The sequence below is a fragment of the Lolium rigidum genome, chromosome 3 (genome assembly GCF_022539505.1).
Source record: "Lolium rigidum isolate FL_2022 chromosome 3, APGP_CSIRO_Lrig_0.1, whole genome shotgun sequence".
Taxonomy (NCBI): domain Eukaryota; kingdom Viridiplantae; phylum Streptophyta; class Magnoliopsida; order Poales; family Poaceae; genus Lolium; species Lolium rigidum.
Window position 1 is genome coordinate 384,168,980 of NC_061510.1, and position 15,844 is coordinate 384,184,823.

At 46.6% G+C, this 15,844-nt stretch overlaps 1 protein-coding gene across 1 annotated transcript; it reads left to right on the top strand.

Annotated features, from left to right (window-relative positions):
* The first annotated feature begins 10,732 nt into the window (after window positions 1-10,732).
* On the top strand, window positions 10,733-15,510 carry LOC124697555. The gene is made up of 4 exons (XM_047230130.1): window positions 10,733-10,861; window positions 12,580-12,732; window positions 12,840-13,557; window positions 14,104-15,510. The coding sequence occupies exons 1-4, from the start codon at window positions 10,733-10,735 to the stop codon at window positions 15,282-15,284; spliced, it is 2,181 nt and encodes a 726-aa protein (XP_047086086.1). The 3' UTR covers window positions 15,285-15,510.
* The last annotated feature ends 334 nt before the right edge of the window (window positions 15,511-15,844 follow it).

Below are 15,844 nucleotides of genomic sequence, written 5' to 3' on the forward strand. Positions count from 1 at the left end.
GGGCATAGGGCAGAAGATGCCCCAGGTCTCGGCCTTGGCGCTTGAACTCCGTGATGCGGCCAAGGAGGCCGGTGGCTTTCGTGGCGGCATCTTTGGCGGCCTTGGCGACGTGCAGCGCCAAGGGCTGCTGGCCGCCGGAAGAGGCCGTCGCCTTCCCCTTGATCAGCTTGGAGGCCTTGGACGGCGGCGCCGTAGAAGCGGCCCCAAGGGGCTTGGCGCGAGAAGCGTCTGGCGGAGGCATGAGGATGGTGCGTGGAGACGGAGGAGCGCTGGGTGCATCACCCATTTTAGAACCTTCCGGCGCGGAAGATTCCGGCGCGGAAGTTGTTGTTTTTTCAAGGACGGGAGGAGCTCGAGGCTCCGCCCGCCCGGCGGTTTCTTCTTCGCCGGCGCCGATGTTGCTGGCGCCGGTGTCTTGGGTTTCTGGAGGGAAGGAAGAATCCTCCTCCGTGCGGTGATCTGACGGTGAAGGGGCCGCACGCCCCGAACTTGTTGTGCCCCCCGAAAGGGAGGCAGAGATGTTGCCGGCACCAGGTGGTGCCGGGCTTGAGCGAGGAGGAGGGGTTGAAGTCCTATGGAAAAGCCCGATGGCCTTGGGCCAAGCTTGAGCGCAGGGCTGAGAAAAGAAAGAAAAACGGTTGGAAAAGGGAAACCGGAAAAAGAACTTGACGAAGAAAAGGCCAACCGGAAAATAAGTAACTTACCCGGAAGAGGTTGGCATCGCTTTGCGCGCGTAGCGACGCATGCCCACCTGCTTTTCCCCCAGGGGCTCCGTCCGGAAGCGCTTGGAGGGAGGGGCCTGGCTGCCGCCGGCATCAGATGCCGGCTGCTTCTTCTTTTGGCCCTGGGCCATGAGCTTGTCCACAAACTCGGAGCCGGCCTCGGCGCGCGAGGGCGGCACGCGCTCATGGATCTATGAACAAGATTTGGCTAAGAAGCAGTTCGCAGGAAAGCGATAGCGGAAAGGTAAAAGAAACCGGAAAAGAAAATACCTCAAGCGTGACCAAGTCGTCAGCGGACCCGGTTGGCTCCGGCGGAGACCGGCCAAGGCGCGCTGCCGGGGTCTTGCCCATCTTCAAGTCTTTCCAGAAGACGTAAGGATCCGGGTCGAAGGAGTCGAAGGCGCGTTTCCGGCAAGGTCCTCGCCGCTCTGCTTCAATAAGGGGGAAGCGGTCCTTGGCCTGAAACATGGAAAAAGAAAGTTAGCAAAAGCAAAAAGCTACCGGCCAAGAACAACCCCAGTCGCATAATCCCTTACTTCTTGGGTCGGAGGATTATCAGTGCTGAGGGGAAGAAGGCCCCATGCCCAATCGAGATGGCATAGCAGCTTGGCAAATGCTGCTAGCCTTGCGAACAACATCCCTCTTGCTGAGAGGACGGCCTGTGATCTTGGTAGGATCTCCTGGGCCATACATCTCGCTCATCCTATGCGCGCGGCGTTGCAGAGGAAGCACCCGGCGCGAAATAAAAGTACGGATGATGTCATCCGAGCAGATGTTGGTCTCCTTCTTCAAAGAAGCCAAGAAGCGTACCACCCGGCTGGTTTCGGCATGATCAGACTTCGGGTTGTAGCCCCAGTTGGTCCTGCTGGGAGGCCCCGCTTCGAAGGGAGGAAGATCGATGAGATCGGCGCGGCCGGTGTTCTTCACGTAGAAGAAAGTCCCTTGCCACAACCGGCAAGATTCGAGGCCGGAAAACTTAAAAAAGGGGCTCCCTTGACGGGAGCCGATAATGCAAGACCCGCACTGAACGGGAGGCTTGGGTTTAGGAATATCCTTGCCCTGAACGGAGTTAATCCGAAGAGCAAAGAAGCGAGCAAACGTCTCACGAGTGGGACGGATGCCGATGTAGGCCTCCATGAAGGTGGCGTAGCAAGAGAGGTAGAAAATGGCGTTGCCGGGAAGGTGGTGAGGTTGGAGTTTGTAAAAATCTAAGAAGGAGCGGAAAAAGGGAGAGCGCAGGAAGGCCGAAGCCACGCTCAAAGTGAGCTAGAAAGACAACGTATTCGTCATCTTCCGGATCCGGTTCGATTTCGTCATCCGGAATCCGGCAAGAAACTCCTTCCGGAATCCGTCGAGACCGGTATAACCAATCAATTTCGAACTCGAGTGACACTCGGAACCCATCCAGGCTCCGCGGGTGATTGGGGAAGGCTCCTCGCCGGAAGATTGGCTGGAGCTGCTGGAGGTTGCGCTACCGGAAGCTTGGCTAAAGCTACCGGATTCTAGGGGCCACCGGACTCTTGGTGGCTACCGGATTCTTGCCGATTGCCGGAATCGGTTTCCATCGGATCAGAGGCCGTGGATTCGCCGGGAGAGGGTCTACGGCGCTTGAGAGAAAGGGGAGAAGAAGATGCAGAGGTGGACTCCTCGCCAGACATTGCGAAGAGAAGCGAAAAAACAAGAATCCCAGACTTGGACCCCGCGTGAAGATCTACGAGTAAGAAGAAAACCAAGGAAAAAGAGGAAATAAGAACACCAAACACCCAAGATCTGGAAAGCAACCAGAGGACAAGTGAAGCAAGATTGGTACCTACCTTAAGCGGCGGAGTCGCTGAAGGAGTCGTTGGCTGGCGGCGGAGCGGACCTGCGGCCGCCGGAGAGCACCGTCGGCGGCGAGGCGGAAAAGCTCGCGAAGAAACGCGAATGCAGCGGACACGACAGAGTTGCTGCCGAAGATCTCCGCACGGCGAAGTCCAACGGGGGCGCGGCGTGAGCTCGCCGGGCGCCGAAGCTTGAACGAGCGACGGCGAACGGAGAACGGCGGTGGCGCAAAGGCTTGGAGCTCTATGCGCGAAGGAGGAGAATGCGAAGAAGATGAAGAGGAACGGGCGGTTGCGTTTATATAAGAGAAAGAAAGTGGGCAGGGAACCGCTGGGCCGCGGCGGTTCGCCTCGCGGCCCACGACGGTTCGCGCCTTGGGCCGCCACGTGGCGAGGGAGTACACGCGAAGAAACGCGGAGCCACACGGAGGCGCACACGGGATCGCGAAGAGGTAGTGGGATCAGCTGCGGTGCATTAAATGAGCGCGCGGGAGTCGAAGGGAAGTGACCCCTGACACTGGCGCGTCAGTCACAGTGCGCATGTCTCGTCAGGCGCGGGGCCCGAGATATTCTCGACTTCGCCGAGGAAGCAATAAAGACACATGAAACCGGACAATAGAGATGCCGGAACGAGCTTTGCAAAGAGAAGAAAAAGAACAAGGGTAAAGGTGCCGGAACTAGGCTCATGACATGAGTACTTAAACCGGTATCCGAGGAAAATGAGAACCTGGCATGGCACCGTAGGATAGAATCCTCCAGGCTATACCAGCTTCGGGGACTAATGTTGGGGGAATAACCCCCGGTATGCCAAAGGCATGCCAAACCGGATGGCCTGTGCCATCAAGATACCGGTTTAATGTTTATACCGGAGCCTGAGGTTAAGAGTTTAGCTAAGTGGAGCTAAGCCGGTATCCCCAAGAGGGGTATACCGGAATCCGGTAAAGAAGATACCGGAAAGGAGAGCCTGTCGGCAGGATCTGGTCAAAGATTCTCTCCAGAGCTAGAAGACAAGATGAGCTAAGCAAAGTGACTTTTGACGAAGGGCTGACGATAAAGAGAAGGGTGACGGTCAAAGAAGCCGGAGGACGTCGGCGCCTCGATTAAAGAGGACTCCGGTGTCATCTATGATTAAAGTAGCTTTGTAAAGTAGTTTGTCTAGTCAAAGATGCCATTAGGGTTTCTTCCAGTGTAAGCCACCCTCTCCCCTATATAAGGAGAGGGGGCAGCCCTTCTATCACGGGCACGTAGCGAGACGATAGAGAGATCGCGTGTACTGAGAAACTTGTAACCATGTTGAGATCAATGAAGCTAGCGATCTAGTAAAGAGTTCTTCCTCTTGTCTCTCTTCTTGCATACCGGCCTTTGGTTGTGTTCTTGAGGAAAGCATCCGGAAGTTCTTCCCATCTAATCGCAAACCCTCCCCCGAATCCTCATACGTCCATTCGGCCCCAACTTAAGCCATCCTATGGCATCTGCTCGTTCACCACGACGACAAGAATACCTGAGATATTATGTTAGGGTTTCACTTAAGCAATGTTGATATACTCATCTGGTATATGGATAGTTCTCTCCCTCATATTCAGGTGTTGCCGCAACTACTTGAGTGTAACACCATAGCTTGGGCTCTCTTATAAAGGAATGGTTATTCTAGGGTTTATGGTGTACTCACAATATCTCAATAGGTATTAAGTCTATAACTCCACTTGGCTATCTTGATTGAGTTAATCTCTTCCTTACTTTATCAATTCATGGATATGGTATTATTCCATGTGATATTAGGTTATCTCACCACTCCAAGGGAAATGGTTTACAACCTAATACTTTAGTTCAAAGGTTGTCCTTTGTTCATTAATAGGTAAAGCTAGGTTTAGAATAAATGGTCTCTCTCATTTGGGAAGGCTTGAATAATACTCTAGGGTTCCTCTTGAAGATAATGTTGTGATCATATGGATATTTATATTCAGGATTTGCCTCAAGGTTTGTCATTGATTCCCTAAATAAAATAGTACTCTCACCTCTTTAGGTTTGATGTAAAACTATTTGGAATAGAGAAGGATATATATATTTCTAGAGTTGATTTCCTTGTCATGTTTTCAAGAATGGAGTATAATGAATACCATGAGGTTCATGGTAGGATCAAGGATTAGTTTAAGACATGGAGAAGATGAGTCAAGAATGTTTTCTCCATTTTATTGCTACTTGAGTTATGGTTGAATAGTTGTTCATATGATATAGCAAAGAATACCATATTATATTCTTTTATAAGATCAAGCAATTGATAATTGAGTAAAGTGTGGTTGTGTTAATTTTAGTTCTAATTGATCTAACCCCTTAGATCAAATCATCTCTACCAAAAACAAGGTTTTAACAAAGTCACATTGAGGTTTATAGCGCTTGACTTGATGAGCTACTTCAATTCCACCAAGATCAAGTGAAACTTCAGTTACTGTGACTATTTTACTTTAAAGCGCGAAAATTCCCCGAATTTTCTATGCATGAATGCAATGCACACATCTGTTTCCTCTATTTTTGTAACCCCAAATACTGGGATATTACAATTGCGCTCCCCAATAGCGCCAATTGATTCCAGCAATTGAAGCCTCTGAACGTACACATCGATCCACTCGAAATGCCTGCATTTCTTCAGGATCTGAAAACAACAACGTGAACCCTAAATCCCAAATTCGAGGGAATAACAAGAAAATTGAGAGAAAACAGAGAAATTGGAGCGAGATCTAACCTTATCCCCCTCTCTATATGGCAAGCTCTCGCATGCAAGGAATTCACGTCCACGGCTGCGCGTTCTGCGTCCGTCTTACGGCATCAACCGCTTCAGAGGCTCCCGGCGTGGGCGAACAGTGGCATCTTGTCAAAGGCACGGGTCCATACTGCGGCCATGAAGAACGGGAGGTCGAAGAGAAACTAGACATCACCCGCATGCCGGAGAAGGGCTGCCGCTGGCGGAGAAGAAGAACAATGGGGCGCGGGGAAAGAAAGGGGAAGCAATAGCACGGGCACGGGCGCGGGGCTGGCTCGGGCTCCCATTTTGCAACGGTCACCCAGGTAGGCCGTGGGTCCGACGCACTAACGAGGACAGAGTTGTGGGTCCCACGATGATCTGGATAAGTGAAGACGTGTCCACTGCGGGGCACCAACAAGCGGCCCCACTTGCCAAGCATCAACCAACGTCAACTAAACGGGAATCCTCCGTCCGAGCTCCTTCTGCGGGTTTCAGACAAGGTCTTGGGGAAAACTGAGGAAAAACTAAGGGGCTGGGGAAAACTGAGCACAACTAAGGAGTCAGAGGTAGGAAAATAGAAATCCCAATAATGAAATCAACTGCGCACGACTCACGTACTTTTTTGGTTCCATTAATAGAAAATGAAGTTACATAAACCAACAAATGTGAAAACTGAAAAACAGACCAGGAGAAAATAAATTTTCTGAAAACTTTACAGATAGAACCTTAAAAATAGAAAAATACAGAACTATTTCTAGGGGTTTCTGCACTTGAAACTAGCGGCCTCCACCAAACTCCAACGCCACCTAAGCACACGTTTGAGGAGACGTCGAGCCTCCACCATTACCAGATCCGAAAAAGCACAATCACTAACGATGCTTTGTGAATCAATGATCTAGCCTTAACTACTAAGAGAACAGTTTATCATTACATGCCAGAGGGTAATTGCAATCAGGGGCAAATTTTTTCTTCTTCCTTCTCAGCCGTGCACTTCAATTTCGTGCGTCCAAATTATCTCAGCCCACTCATTTCTCTTGTTCTTCTAAATATTTTGATAACTCATTTGTATCTTTCTAACTTAAATTGAATTTGATATGAATTTCTGAGGTTTATAAAGTTTTCTAGAATTTGAATTTAAAATAGAAATATTATTTGCACCAGGGTTAGACCTAACCCTGGCCATAGACGGGTGGGTCCAGTGGCCACGTGAAGTGCCACATGGGCATGGAACGAGTCAAAATTGATGACATGGAAATGATGTGATGGCCGGAGGGATGTGGACAACGCTGCCGTTGTTCCCCGGCTCGCCCGGTGGACCAAAAGGGGCGGTGCCGCTTCCTAATTTTCATTGGAGTTTGGTCGGCGACGAGGCAGAGCGGCGGTACTCACAGGTACACGGTGTGGCAATGCTATGGGGCACGATAGAGCAAAGCGAGCACACTAGGAGAACAAGGAGTCACAAGGAGCGTGTAGGGCTTGTCAGCGAGGTCTGGGGTGGTCACAATCGATGATGATCGTCGGAGACTGGTGGTGGAATGACGACCCAATTCGAGGAACTCCGGGAGTCAACGAGGAGGTTAATGGAGACGAGGCAGAGCTCCAGGAGTTCACAACGGTGCTCGGTGTGGTCGGAATTGGTGGGGGTGAGCTAGTAGCTGAGAGCTAGGGTTCCAGAGCACACGCGCGAGGAAGAAGAGGAACGGGAGAATGGAGGGTTAGGGTTTCTTGGAGGTGATGTGGCAATCCTTATAGATGTCTCAGAGCGATGACGCGCATCTCGGTGTGGCTGGTGATAGAGGTGCTACCACCGAGATGCTTCAAGAAACAGAGTAGACGATGATCTCCTTTTTCGTGTGATTCTTAAGCAAACTGGTATGCCGGGCTGGCTCAACTGGGCTACGCGGTGACCTGGTTCATGGGCTATGCTAATGGACTGGTTTAGTTGGTTGGCCTGCTTCGGTTGCGTCTCTCTCTCTCTCCCTCTCTCTCTCTCTCTCTCTCTCTCTCTCTCTCTCTCTTTCTTTCTTTTCCTTTTCTCTTTTTCTGTTTTGAATTCTAGTTGGATTCAAATCTGGTTTAAGTGAGTGTGAGGGTCTGTCTCTTATTGAAAGTTACCAAATATGACATCCAATACATTATGTTATATGACATCCAATAAATTATTTGTTATGGTTTGAATAACCTCCTAATGTTCTTTAGGAACTTTGTTTTGTATTAGTGGTATTAAAAAGTAATTTACTGGTGTGATCTCATGGGCATAGTCCTTGGCTTCTTATTTAGAAATGCGATCTCACGGTCACCATCCCATGTGTCTACCTTTTTCTATGGATTTTAAGATTATATAGGGTCATTCCAATGTCATTAGTGAAGTGTGTGGAGGCTTGGCTTTGAACACCTATATATTGTTCATATTTCTTTGTTAGAAGAAAGATTTTATTTGTCCAAGGTTGAGATTTGGGATGTGTAACACTTGATGCATAGTCTTTACTTTAATTCTATTGTGATCAATTGGTCAAGACATTTAGATTGAAATGTAGGGTTTAATATGAGGTTTTTTATTAACTAATCATCTCACCGCTACTTAAGTTTAAGGCATGGTCTTAGAGTTTCCTTGTGGTCACCCAAGTGATACACACATTAGGATTGAGATATGGTTCTAGGGTTTTAGTTGAGTTGGTCACTTGGTTGAGGAATTGTCTTTAATTCTAAAGATAAGTAGTTGATCATACCATAGGGATTTAAGTGTAGGGTTTAGCACTAGGGTTTATCTTCTTGTCTCATAAACTTGGGTTGAACCCCAAGAATAGTTATTTAATCAAATATCTTGGATTGAATGATATGGTTTAATATTAGAGTTCAAGTGATGCACAAGTTGGAACTAAAATGATGGATTAAGGTTGCTTTCTATTTTTCTTACCATTTCATGTGAAGGATGATATCTGCTTATCATATCAATATTTCTTGTTAACTTATTTCTATACCCACACCCAACAACATAATCATGTACTAGACATGATCTACTTACTTCTTATTAGCTTCTCTTCTCTAGTTCTTATAAACTGGGTACTAAAGATCTTAATATGTCACTATAGACATCCATTTTTATCTTCAAGCACTATTGATGGCTCCTAATTCCTTAGGATTTAACTACCACCTAGCTAATTAGTAATTCTCAAGGTGCTATGATCAACATCGAATGATGGTGATCATGGTTTTCTTCTTAAAGGCATAACTAATAAGATTTGGTTCTCACCTCCAAGATCAAGTGCTTGCTCTAGCAACTAGGGTGTAACACTTAACTTGTTCTCTCTTACATAGACATGATTACTATAGGGTTTATGAGGTACTCACAAGGTCTCTTCAGGTATATAGGCTTACACTCCACTTGGTTAGCTTAATTTGGATTGGCTTCTTCTTTACTTCTTCAATTGTGGAATATGGTCTTATTCCATTTAATATTGGATTACCTCACCACTCCAAAGTGAGAGAGATTATATTTAGGGTTTTAACTCAAGGGTTGATAATATTTCTGTGATAGGTATATACCTATCCCTTCTCTAGGATTTGATGTAGATAGATTTGGATAGAGAAGAATAGAATCACCACAAGAATAGTGGTGGCATATATGCTATTTTCCATATGTCATAGGCCACACCAGAAACATCATAGATAACCGTTCTGATGTTTTTTACAATGAAAAAAACGTCATAGACCAATCTTCACTGACCAACCTATGACATTTTGTTCCATGGGAAAACTTCGCAAACGTTCACGATGTTTCGGATTTTTGTCGCATCGAATTGGGCCAGCCCGGCCACCCGTGACGTTTTTTCGTCATGGAAAACATCACGGGGCTGCACCATATGGCGGATGGCATCACGGCAACAGTTAATGGCGTCTGCAAACGTCACTTTCACCATCACCGACGTCATCCTTCTAGTGATGTTTTCCAAAACTTCGCGGCCATGCTAAGGCACCACCTCTAAAAGGGCGATACATGGACCAATAAGCAGCCTCTTCATGGACCTATCGTAAGTCGTCGCATGGGCCACTCAAAAACACACACGTGGCCCTCTAATGCGGTGACATCTAAGGATGTTAGAAATCGACACATAGGCCAATAGTGTGTCGACAATGGTGCATTAAACAAGGGGCACGTGGCCTCCGTCCATAAAGCTCCCTCCGGTCGGGTATACAAGTGATGCACATATCACTAAATCATCAATTTGACAATCTCAACATGACGTATATATTACTCCCTCCATCCTATAAAAAGTGTCCTAATTATGTCTAAATTATGAAGATAGCTAGATAATATTTTATCTAGATACATTTAAATTTAGGCTAAATCTAAATGTTCCGTGGGACAGAGGAAGTAAAATATACCATGTGAAACTTCAGATATTATAGTGATATATTTTTTATGTTATATACTACCTCTTTCCATAAAATGATGCTTTAAATTTATCTAAATTTGAATGTATCTTAACATTTTTTTAGTGTACAAATACATTCAGATTTAAACAAGTCTTTAATATTTATTTATTAATGGAGGGTGTAGGTTAAATTCACAACCGTCAACCTAGCTAAAGCGGATGGAGTAGCAAAATTTCTCTTTCAATTGTGTTTTTTTAACAGTATAGAGTATATTCATATTAAGTGCATTTTACATAAGAGAAACGTGTAAGGATACACGCACGATATTATTAAGGATGTCTCTACTCAGACATTGACCTAATCCTGAAGATAAGCAGCCGATAGCTAAAGTAGTCGACTGAAATTTTCAGAGTAGTCTGCTTGATGATGAGCTTAATCCGTAGAGTTTCAGTTATGTCTAAGAGCATCTCCAGCCGTCTCTAGGGGAAGGCCCCTATGCTCTATTTTTTTTTCATCCGGATGGACGAGAACGGTCCAGTCGTGGTCCCGGATCCTCGTTTTCATCCGGATTTGGGATTTCATAAATCCGGCGAGCCCAGGTCATCCCGACCCCCCGGGAAACGCTCGGGAGTCCCAACGAAACGAAAGCGCGGGAAACGTCGAGAAAACTTCCTGCGCGGCTGGTGGCCCCGACTTGTCGGCGAGAAAGGGCAATCGTCTGCAAAAGCCTGCCACCGGTCAATCTTCGCCGGACGCGTAACTTCCGTCGCCTCGAATTCACGCGCGGCTCCCTCTATTTATCGCGGAACTACTGCGTCTGGCCGCATTCACCACCGCCGTCTCCCTTCTCTCCCTAGCCTAGTGTTCTCTCCCCAATCCTCCTCCAGCGAGCAATGGCGGGCCACAGCGAAGGCGCGGCGAGCAACGGCTTCGGCCGGTGTTCCCTACACCACTGGGAGGCGGGACTTCTGCACATGGCGGGCTACCCGACACCGCCGGACTTCCGCGCGCCCGGAGGATGGCGCCTGAGCGCGGGTGGCGTCCCGATCCCGCCGCTTCCGGTGGGAGGCGACATGCTCGACGGGGCGATCGACGCTGTGCGAGTCACCCTCAGCGATGAGCAGCGCGCGGAGGAGCGGTACCTCCCCGACAACTACGACGCCTGGAACGAGTTCTTCCGTCGCCGTCACGAACGGGAACTCGTAGCGTACGACGGTCCTCCCCCTCCCCCAGCGCGTAACAACGCCGCCGGCCGCCGCCGCTGGGGGAGCGCGCCGGGCCGCACGCTCGACAGTGTGCTCGCGCACATCAAGGGCAGCAACTCCCCCCGTCCTGGGGATGCCGCCGTAAGCGGCGGTGCCTTCCGTGTCGCGCTGACACATCCTCGTCGGGGTCGACGTCAAGGTTTCGGCATGTAGAATGCCGTTTTTAAATTTTAGTTTATGTTTCCCCTTGGTTGAATTCAAATATATTATGGATTCAGCATATATATGTACGAACTCGCCTATATATGTTAAATATCTCTAAATTTCTCCTATGCTTGAACGTATTTCGTCTGAATTCGCCTATATTTATTCAAATTTTATATTCACCTTAGACTCGCCGCTGGAAATATAAGTCTCTCACACGAAATTTTACATCATCCAGCGCTAAATAGGGTCAAATTTCGGCCTGGCAACAGCTGGAGATGCTCTAATCCGTAGAGAAGGACCGCCACTCCCGGTTGCATACACTCTCCTTCTCTTCTCTTAATCCTCCCACTCGACCGCCGACGCCGCTCTCTCTTTCAGCTCCGAGAGGCGACCGGCCATCTCTTTTCTCCTTGCGCCCTGCTGGACCGCCGCCGCGCCTCTCTGACGCCTCACCAGTGGCCGGAGAGCCGCACTCTCCGGTAGCTCGGACAAGGTTAGACTGTTTCTAGGTTTTCTGATTTGGGCGGATTCGCACTACGGTTAGGCTTATCTATTTTAGTTGATTGTCCTGGAACTCGTGGATAGCAGCATCTGCATACTCGTCTGGGAGCTGCCAGATTTGGCTGTTTGGAGAACATTAAAGTTTCTTATTTCATCCGCTCCTGGATTATTAATGCTCGGATTAGAAATGTTGGGATTTCTCTACTCATATTCCGTAAACAGATTGTACCCTTTCTTTAATTTCCGTTAAATCTCTGTTCTCTTCGCACTAGGTTAGCCGTTTCATGTGACAACAAGTTGGGAAACAAATATTGATAGCTCTGTGTCACTGGCGCACTGCCAATGTAAGTAGATCAACTTTATTCATGATCTTCTACCTAAAGTTTAGTAACAGAAGTGCCTACTTTCAGTAACAAAGGACCAAAGAAATCCTAAAATTTCTACATTTCCCTCTCTTATCTGCCAAACATATACATTACAATTGCCTGATGACATGAACCTATTGATGGATATCAAACCGAAGCTGAATTTTGTTTCAAACTGCATACTGAAGTACCTAATTTGATTGCTCCCTTTCAGATAGGTTCGAGTTGTTCGGATTTAGTTTATGTATTAATTTCTGCATTCTTTATTGGGGGAGTACTTGAAACTTCTATATCTAGGTCGCATGATTTTTCTTTCTTGTACAATTCTTTGTCTTATTAATTACTTTTTTCTTAATTCATGGTTTTTTTAATTGTTTGGATTTCCCTTCTCAATATCTGGCCTATCCCAGCATGGACGAAGATGTTGAACAGAAGAATACCTCACGGCGAACGCCCCCCAGGTTTAATGCCGGTTCAACGAAAAGGACAGAAACCGTTAGTACTTCGAGGCTCCTGGTACGGAACTTATTCTCTTTCATTCATCTGTACTACTGTTCAATTTCAGTTTTCCGGACATTATTCCTAACCTAAGCTGCACTATATCTTGCGGCTAATACACCCTGCGATCATATACCTTTTCAGCAACAAGGCAGTATTCAGGATGACATCATGACCGATGGGGAAACAAATCATAGCCTGTCTGGGGAACATGAACAGGACAATGCAACAAAGGTGGATATCACCCAGTGTGCTTCAACATCATTAGGGCAAATCTCTAGCCTTCAAGACCAGGAGGTAAAACTTCTTAAGTTACCAATGATGAATTCGTGTTTTCTTATTTCCGACATAAACACAATTCGTAATTTCCTCCCTGGAAAATTAATTCTACCATTTTTATGCAGACCCTGTTAATGAAGCTGCAATCCCTAGAGAATGGCTACAACGTTCAGCGAGGGAAGATCATCAAATACTACGAGAACCGTCTAAAAGCCAAGCTAGCGGAACTCGATAAGAAGAAAATGGCTGAGATGTCAGTCCTGTTAGCAGAGCATGCAACTTCTCAAACCTCCTCATTGCCATCTGATTCAGAAAAGGAAGATATCAATCCTGCCAACACTTCACTTGCCAAATCAACCTCAACTGTAGGAGGCTTTGTCATGGATAACCAACCTATTCCATCCTCACAGGTCGCCAATAATAGCGTGACAACTCTAGCTCCAGAGGTTGTTGATCAGAATTGTCACGCATCTAAGGAAGTAGCTGGGGCAGAATGCACTTTCGGTTTTCCAGAAGACGATAACTTTTACACAGCTAAACCACATTTAGGACAACAACATCACCCACCGTCTGCGTCATGCAATGAGAGCCAAGCTGCGGCAACCCTGAAATCATATATTGACCACCTATCCCTGGATCGCTCACCCCCCCCTGCTTCAGAAGCGGCCATTCAGACTGAATCTCCCGAGTTCATGGAAGATGTAGTTCAGCTGGCCCATGCAGCTTCTGCTGAAGTAACGTTGGTTTCTCAGAGTGAGGGTGTCGAAGATGATCCAACTCTACATGCTGTTAATCAATCCATGACTTCCCAAGTGTGTGCAATTAGCCCATGGTTTGTGGGAGGTACTGATTAATTAGCTACACACCATTAACCAGTCAATGATTTCCTTGCTTCTATGTGATATTCGTGTTTACAGTTTACACACAGCTGTAGAGCTCTTGAAACAATTAAGTCACAACAGATTGATTATTAAATGCATGGAAAACTTCAATAACACCAAATGGCTGGAAATCTGCTAGGTGTGAAGATAAATTTATGCGCAAGGATCCTTTTATAGAGAGTTTTCTGTTGGGACCAAATTATTGGTCTAATCCTGCAAATCTAGACACTTGTTCAATTTTGCTTATAGTACAGAATCAAACTTTTAAGACAAATTGGCTGTATCCATCATTTAGTTATTTCTGTTGCTGTATACTAATGTTGTATGATTACCTTATCCCAGTGAATCTGAACTTGAAATGGATTTAAATGAGCAAGTCGTGTAGCAAGTATTTTGTACCGAGTAAATCATAGTTTCAGATGATTTAATTCTGTTACAACGTCTTTTGTCTCGATTATTATAAAATTGCTTCCATGTCTATTCTGACATTATCAGTTTTGCCTTTCAGTAAACTACCATAAAGACGTCGACCCTGAGAATGGTTCTCCTGCTCCTAAGCTACCTGATGATCTAGTAGTGGAGATCCTCTCCCGGCTGCCGTTCAAGTCTTTTTGCCGCTTCAAATGTGTCTCCAAGGATTGGCTCGCCTTCTCCTCTGATCCGCACTACAGCAAGAAGCTTCTGAAAATTCCGACAGGTCTTCTGTACCAACGCCGTGATAACTCTGCTATCATGCTTGCTAGCCTGCCCCACAATGATAAGGAATTTGATGAAGCTCTTAGTTTCCTACCACAGTATGAGCAATTAGAGCTGATGGATTCTTGCAATGGCCTAGTCCTTTGTAAGTACAAGAGCAGCTATACTCCTGTAGGTATTTGCCGCTTCATCGTGTGCAATCCGGCAACACGAGAGTGGAGGGTGCTCTCTGATACTCCTCGTAGCCATTATGACCCTTTTTACAATATGAGTATTTTGGCTTTCAGCCCATCATGGCCGGCAAAGTTCTACGTCTTCAACTTTCAGCGGCTGAGTACCCGCTATTTGGGATTTGGCCCTGTCAAACTTCAGGTGTACTCGTCTGATCTTTCCACTTGGTTTCTGGATGATACATCATGGCTCTCTGGGAGAACAGTAGTTTCTCAACCACACCTGTTTATTGATGGAGCATTGTATGTGCGGAGAGAATTGCGTGAGATTCTAGTACTGAAGAGATTGGAGGGAACTAGTTGTGGCATTCCGCCCACTCTTCGGATTATTGAGCTGCCGCATGAAGATGTTGGTTTTTTGGATAGGGTTGGCAAAGGTTGCTTGGGCCAATACTCGGGGGCCTTGCACTACGCATTGCCAGAGGAGGATGCTCGTACGGTTCTTGTTTGGAGTCTTGATGTTGATGAGCCTTATGAGTGGAGCCTCAAGTACCGCCTTAATATGAGCCATGCATTCGGAAGGGACAACCTTCGTCGGTATGACACATACTGCTGGAATTGTGACTATGATGTCATGGCTCTTGACCTGGAGAGAGATGGTCTTGTCATGTTCGACAAACGAGCGGACAAGCTTCGTTGGTACAGTATAAGCACCGGTGAACTTACTGAGATTCAACCAGAAGACCACCGCTGCGACAAGTTGTCTGACAAGCACTATCATTATGTGGCGTCCTACTCAAAGCTCCCAGTATTAACCATGTAGTCGGTACTATCTTTGTTTGGGTTCTGGGTGTTACACCTTTTTAAGTTATTATGTTGTAAAAGAAAAAATGCAGAGGTAGCTTCTCAATTAAGTGCTATTTATGGACTGTAACCTAGGACTAATTTTATTTTTAGTTTTCTTGAACCTATTCCAGTACCAATATTAATGAGGCTAGCTCTATTATTTCATCATGTAAACTAGGAGCGCTACGTATTCTGTTATAGCCATCTCTCTGCAAATACAATTCCTGAAATTTCTGAGGGAAGATTCCGAATTCTTGGAAATACTGGAGGTCCCTGTCTGAATGGAAGAAATCGTGCTGTGCTTCCAAGAAAGGTTCAACTGGATTCAGGAAGGAGAAAGTTTTGACTATCTAGCGGTGAAACACAGCCAAAATTCAATTCGGCCCTGGGTGCATATGCTTCCTTCACCCAAAAAAAGCATACTCTCTCCGTTCCTAAGAAAGCTTCACAACTCTCCGTTCCTAAGAAAGCTTCACAACTTTATCTAGATAAAGAGGTAAAGCTTCACAACTTTATCTAGATAAAGAGGTATACAGG

Excerpts from the sequence above, each read along its gene's own strand:
- LOC124697555 (XM_047230130.1), top strand. The coding sequence starts at position 10,733 with ATGCTCGACGGGGCGATCGACGCTGTGCGAGTCACCCTCAGCGATGAG. Across the intron at positions 10,862-12,579 it reads GCCGTCACGAACGGGAACTC|CAACAAGGCAGTATTCAGGA; the intron begins GTAGCGTACGAC and ends ATACCTTTTCAG. Across the intron at positions 12,733-12,839 it reads CTAGCCTTCAAGACCAGGAG|ACCCTGTTAATGAAGCTGCA; the intron begins GTAAAACTTCTT and ends ATTTTTATGCAG.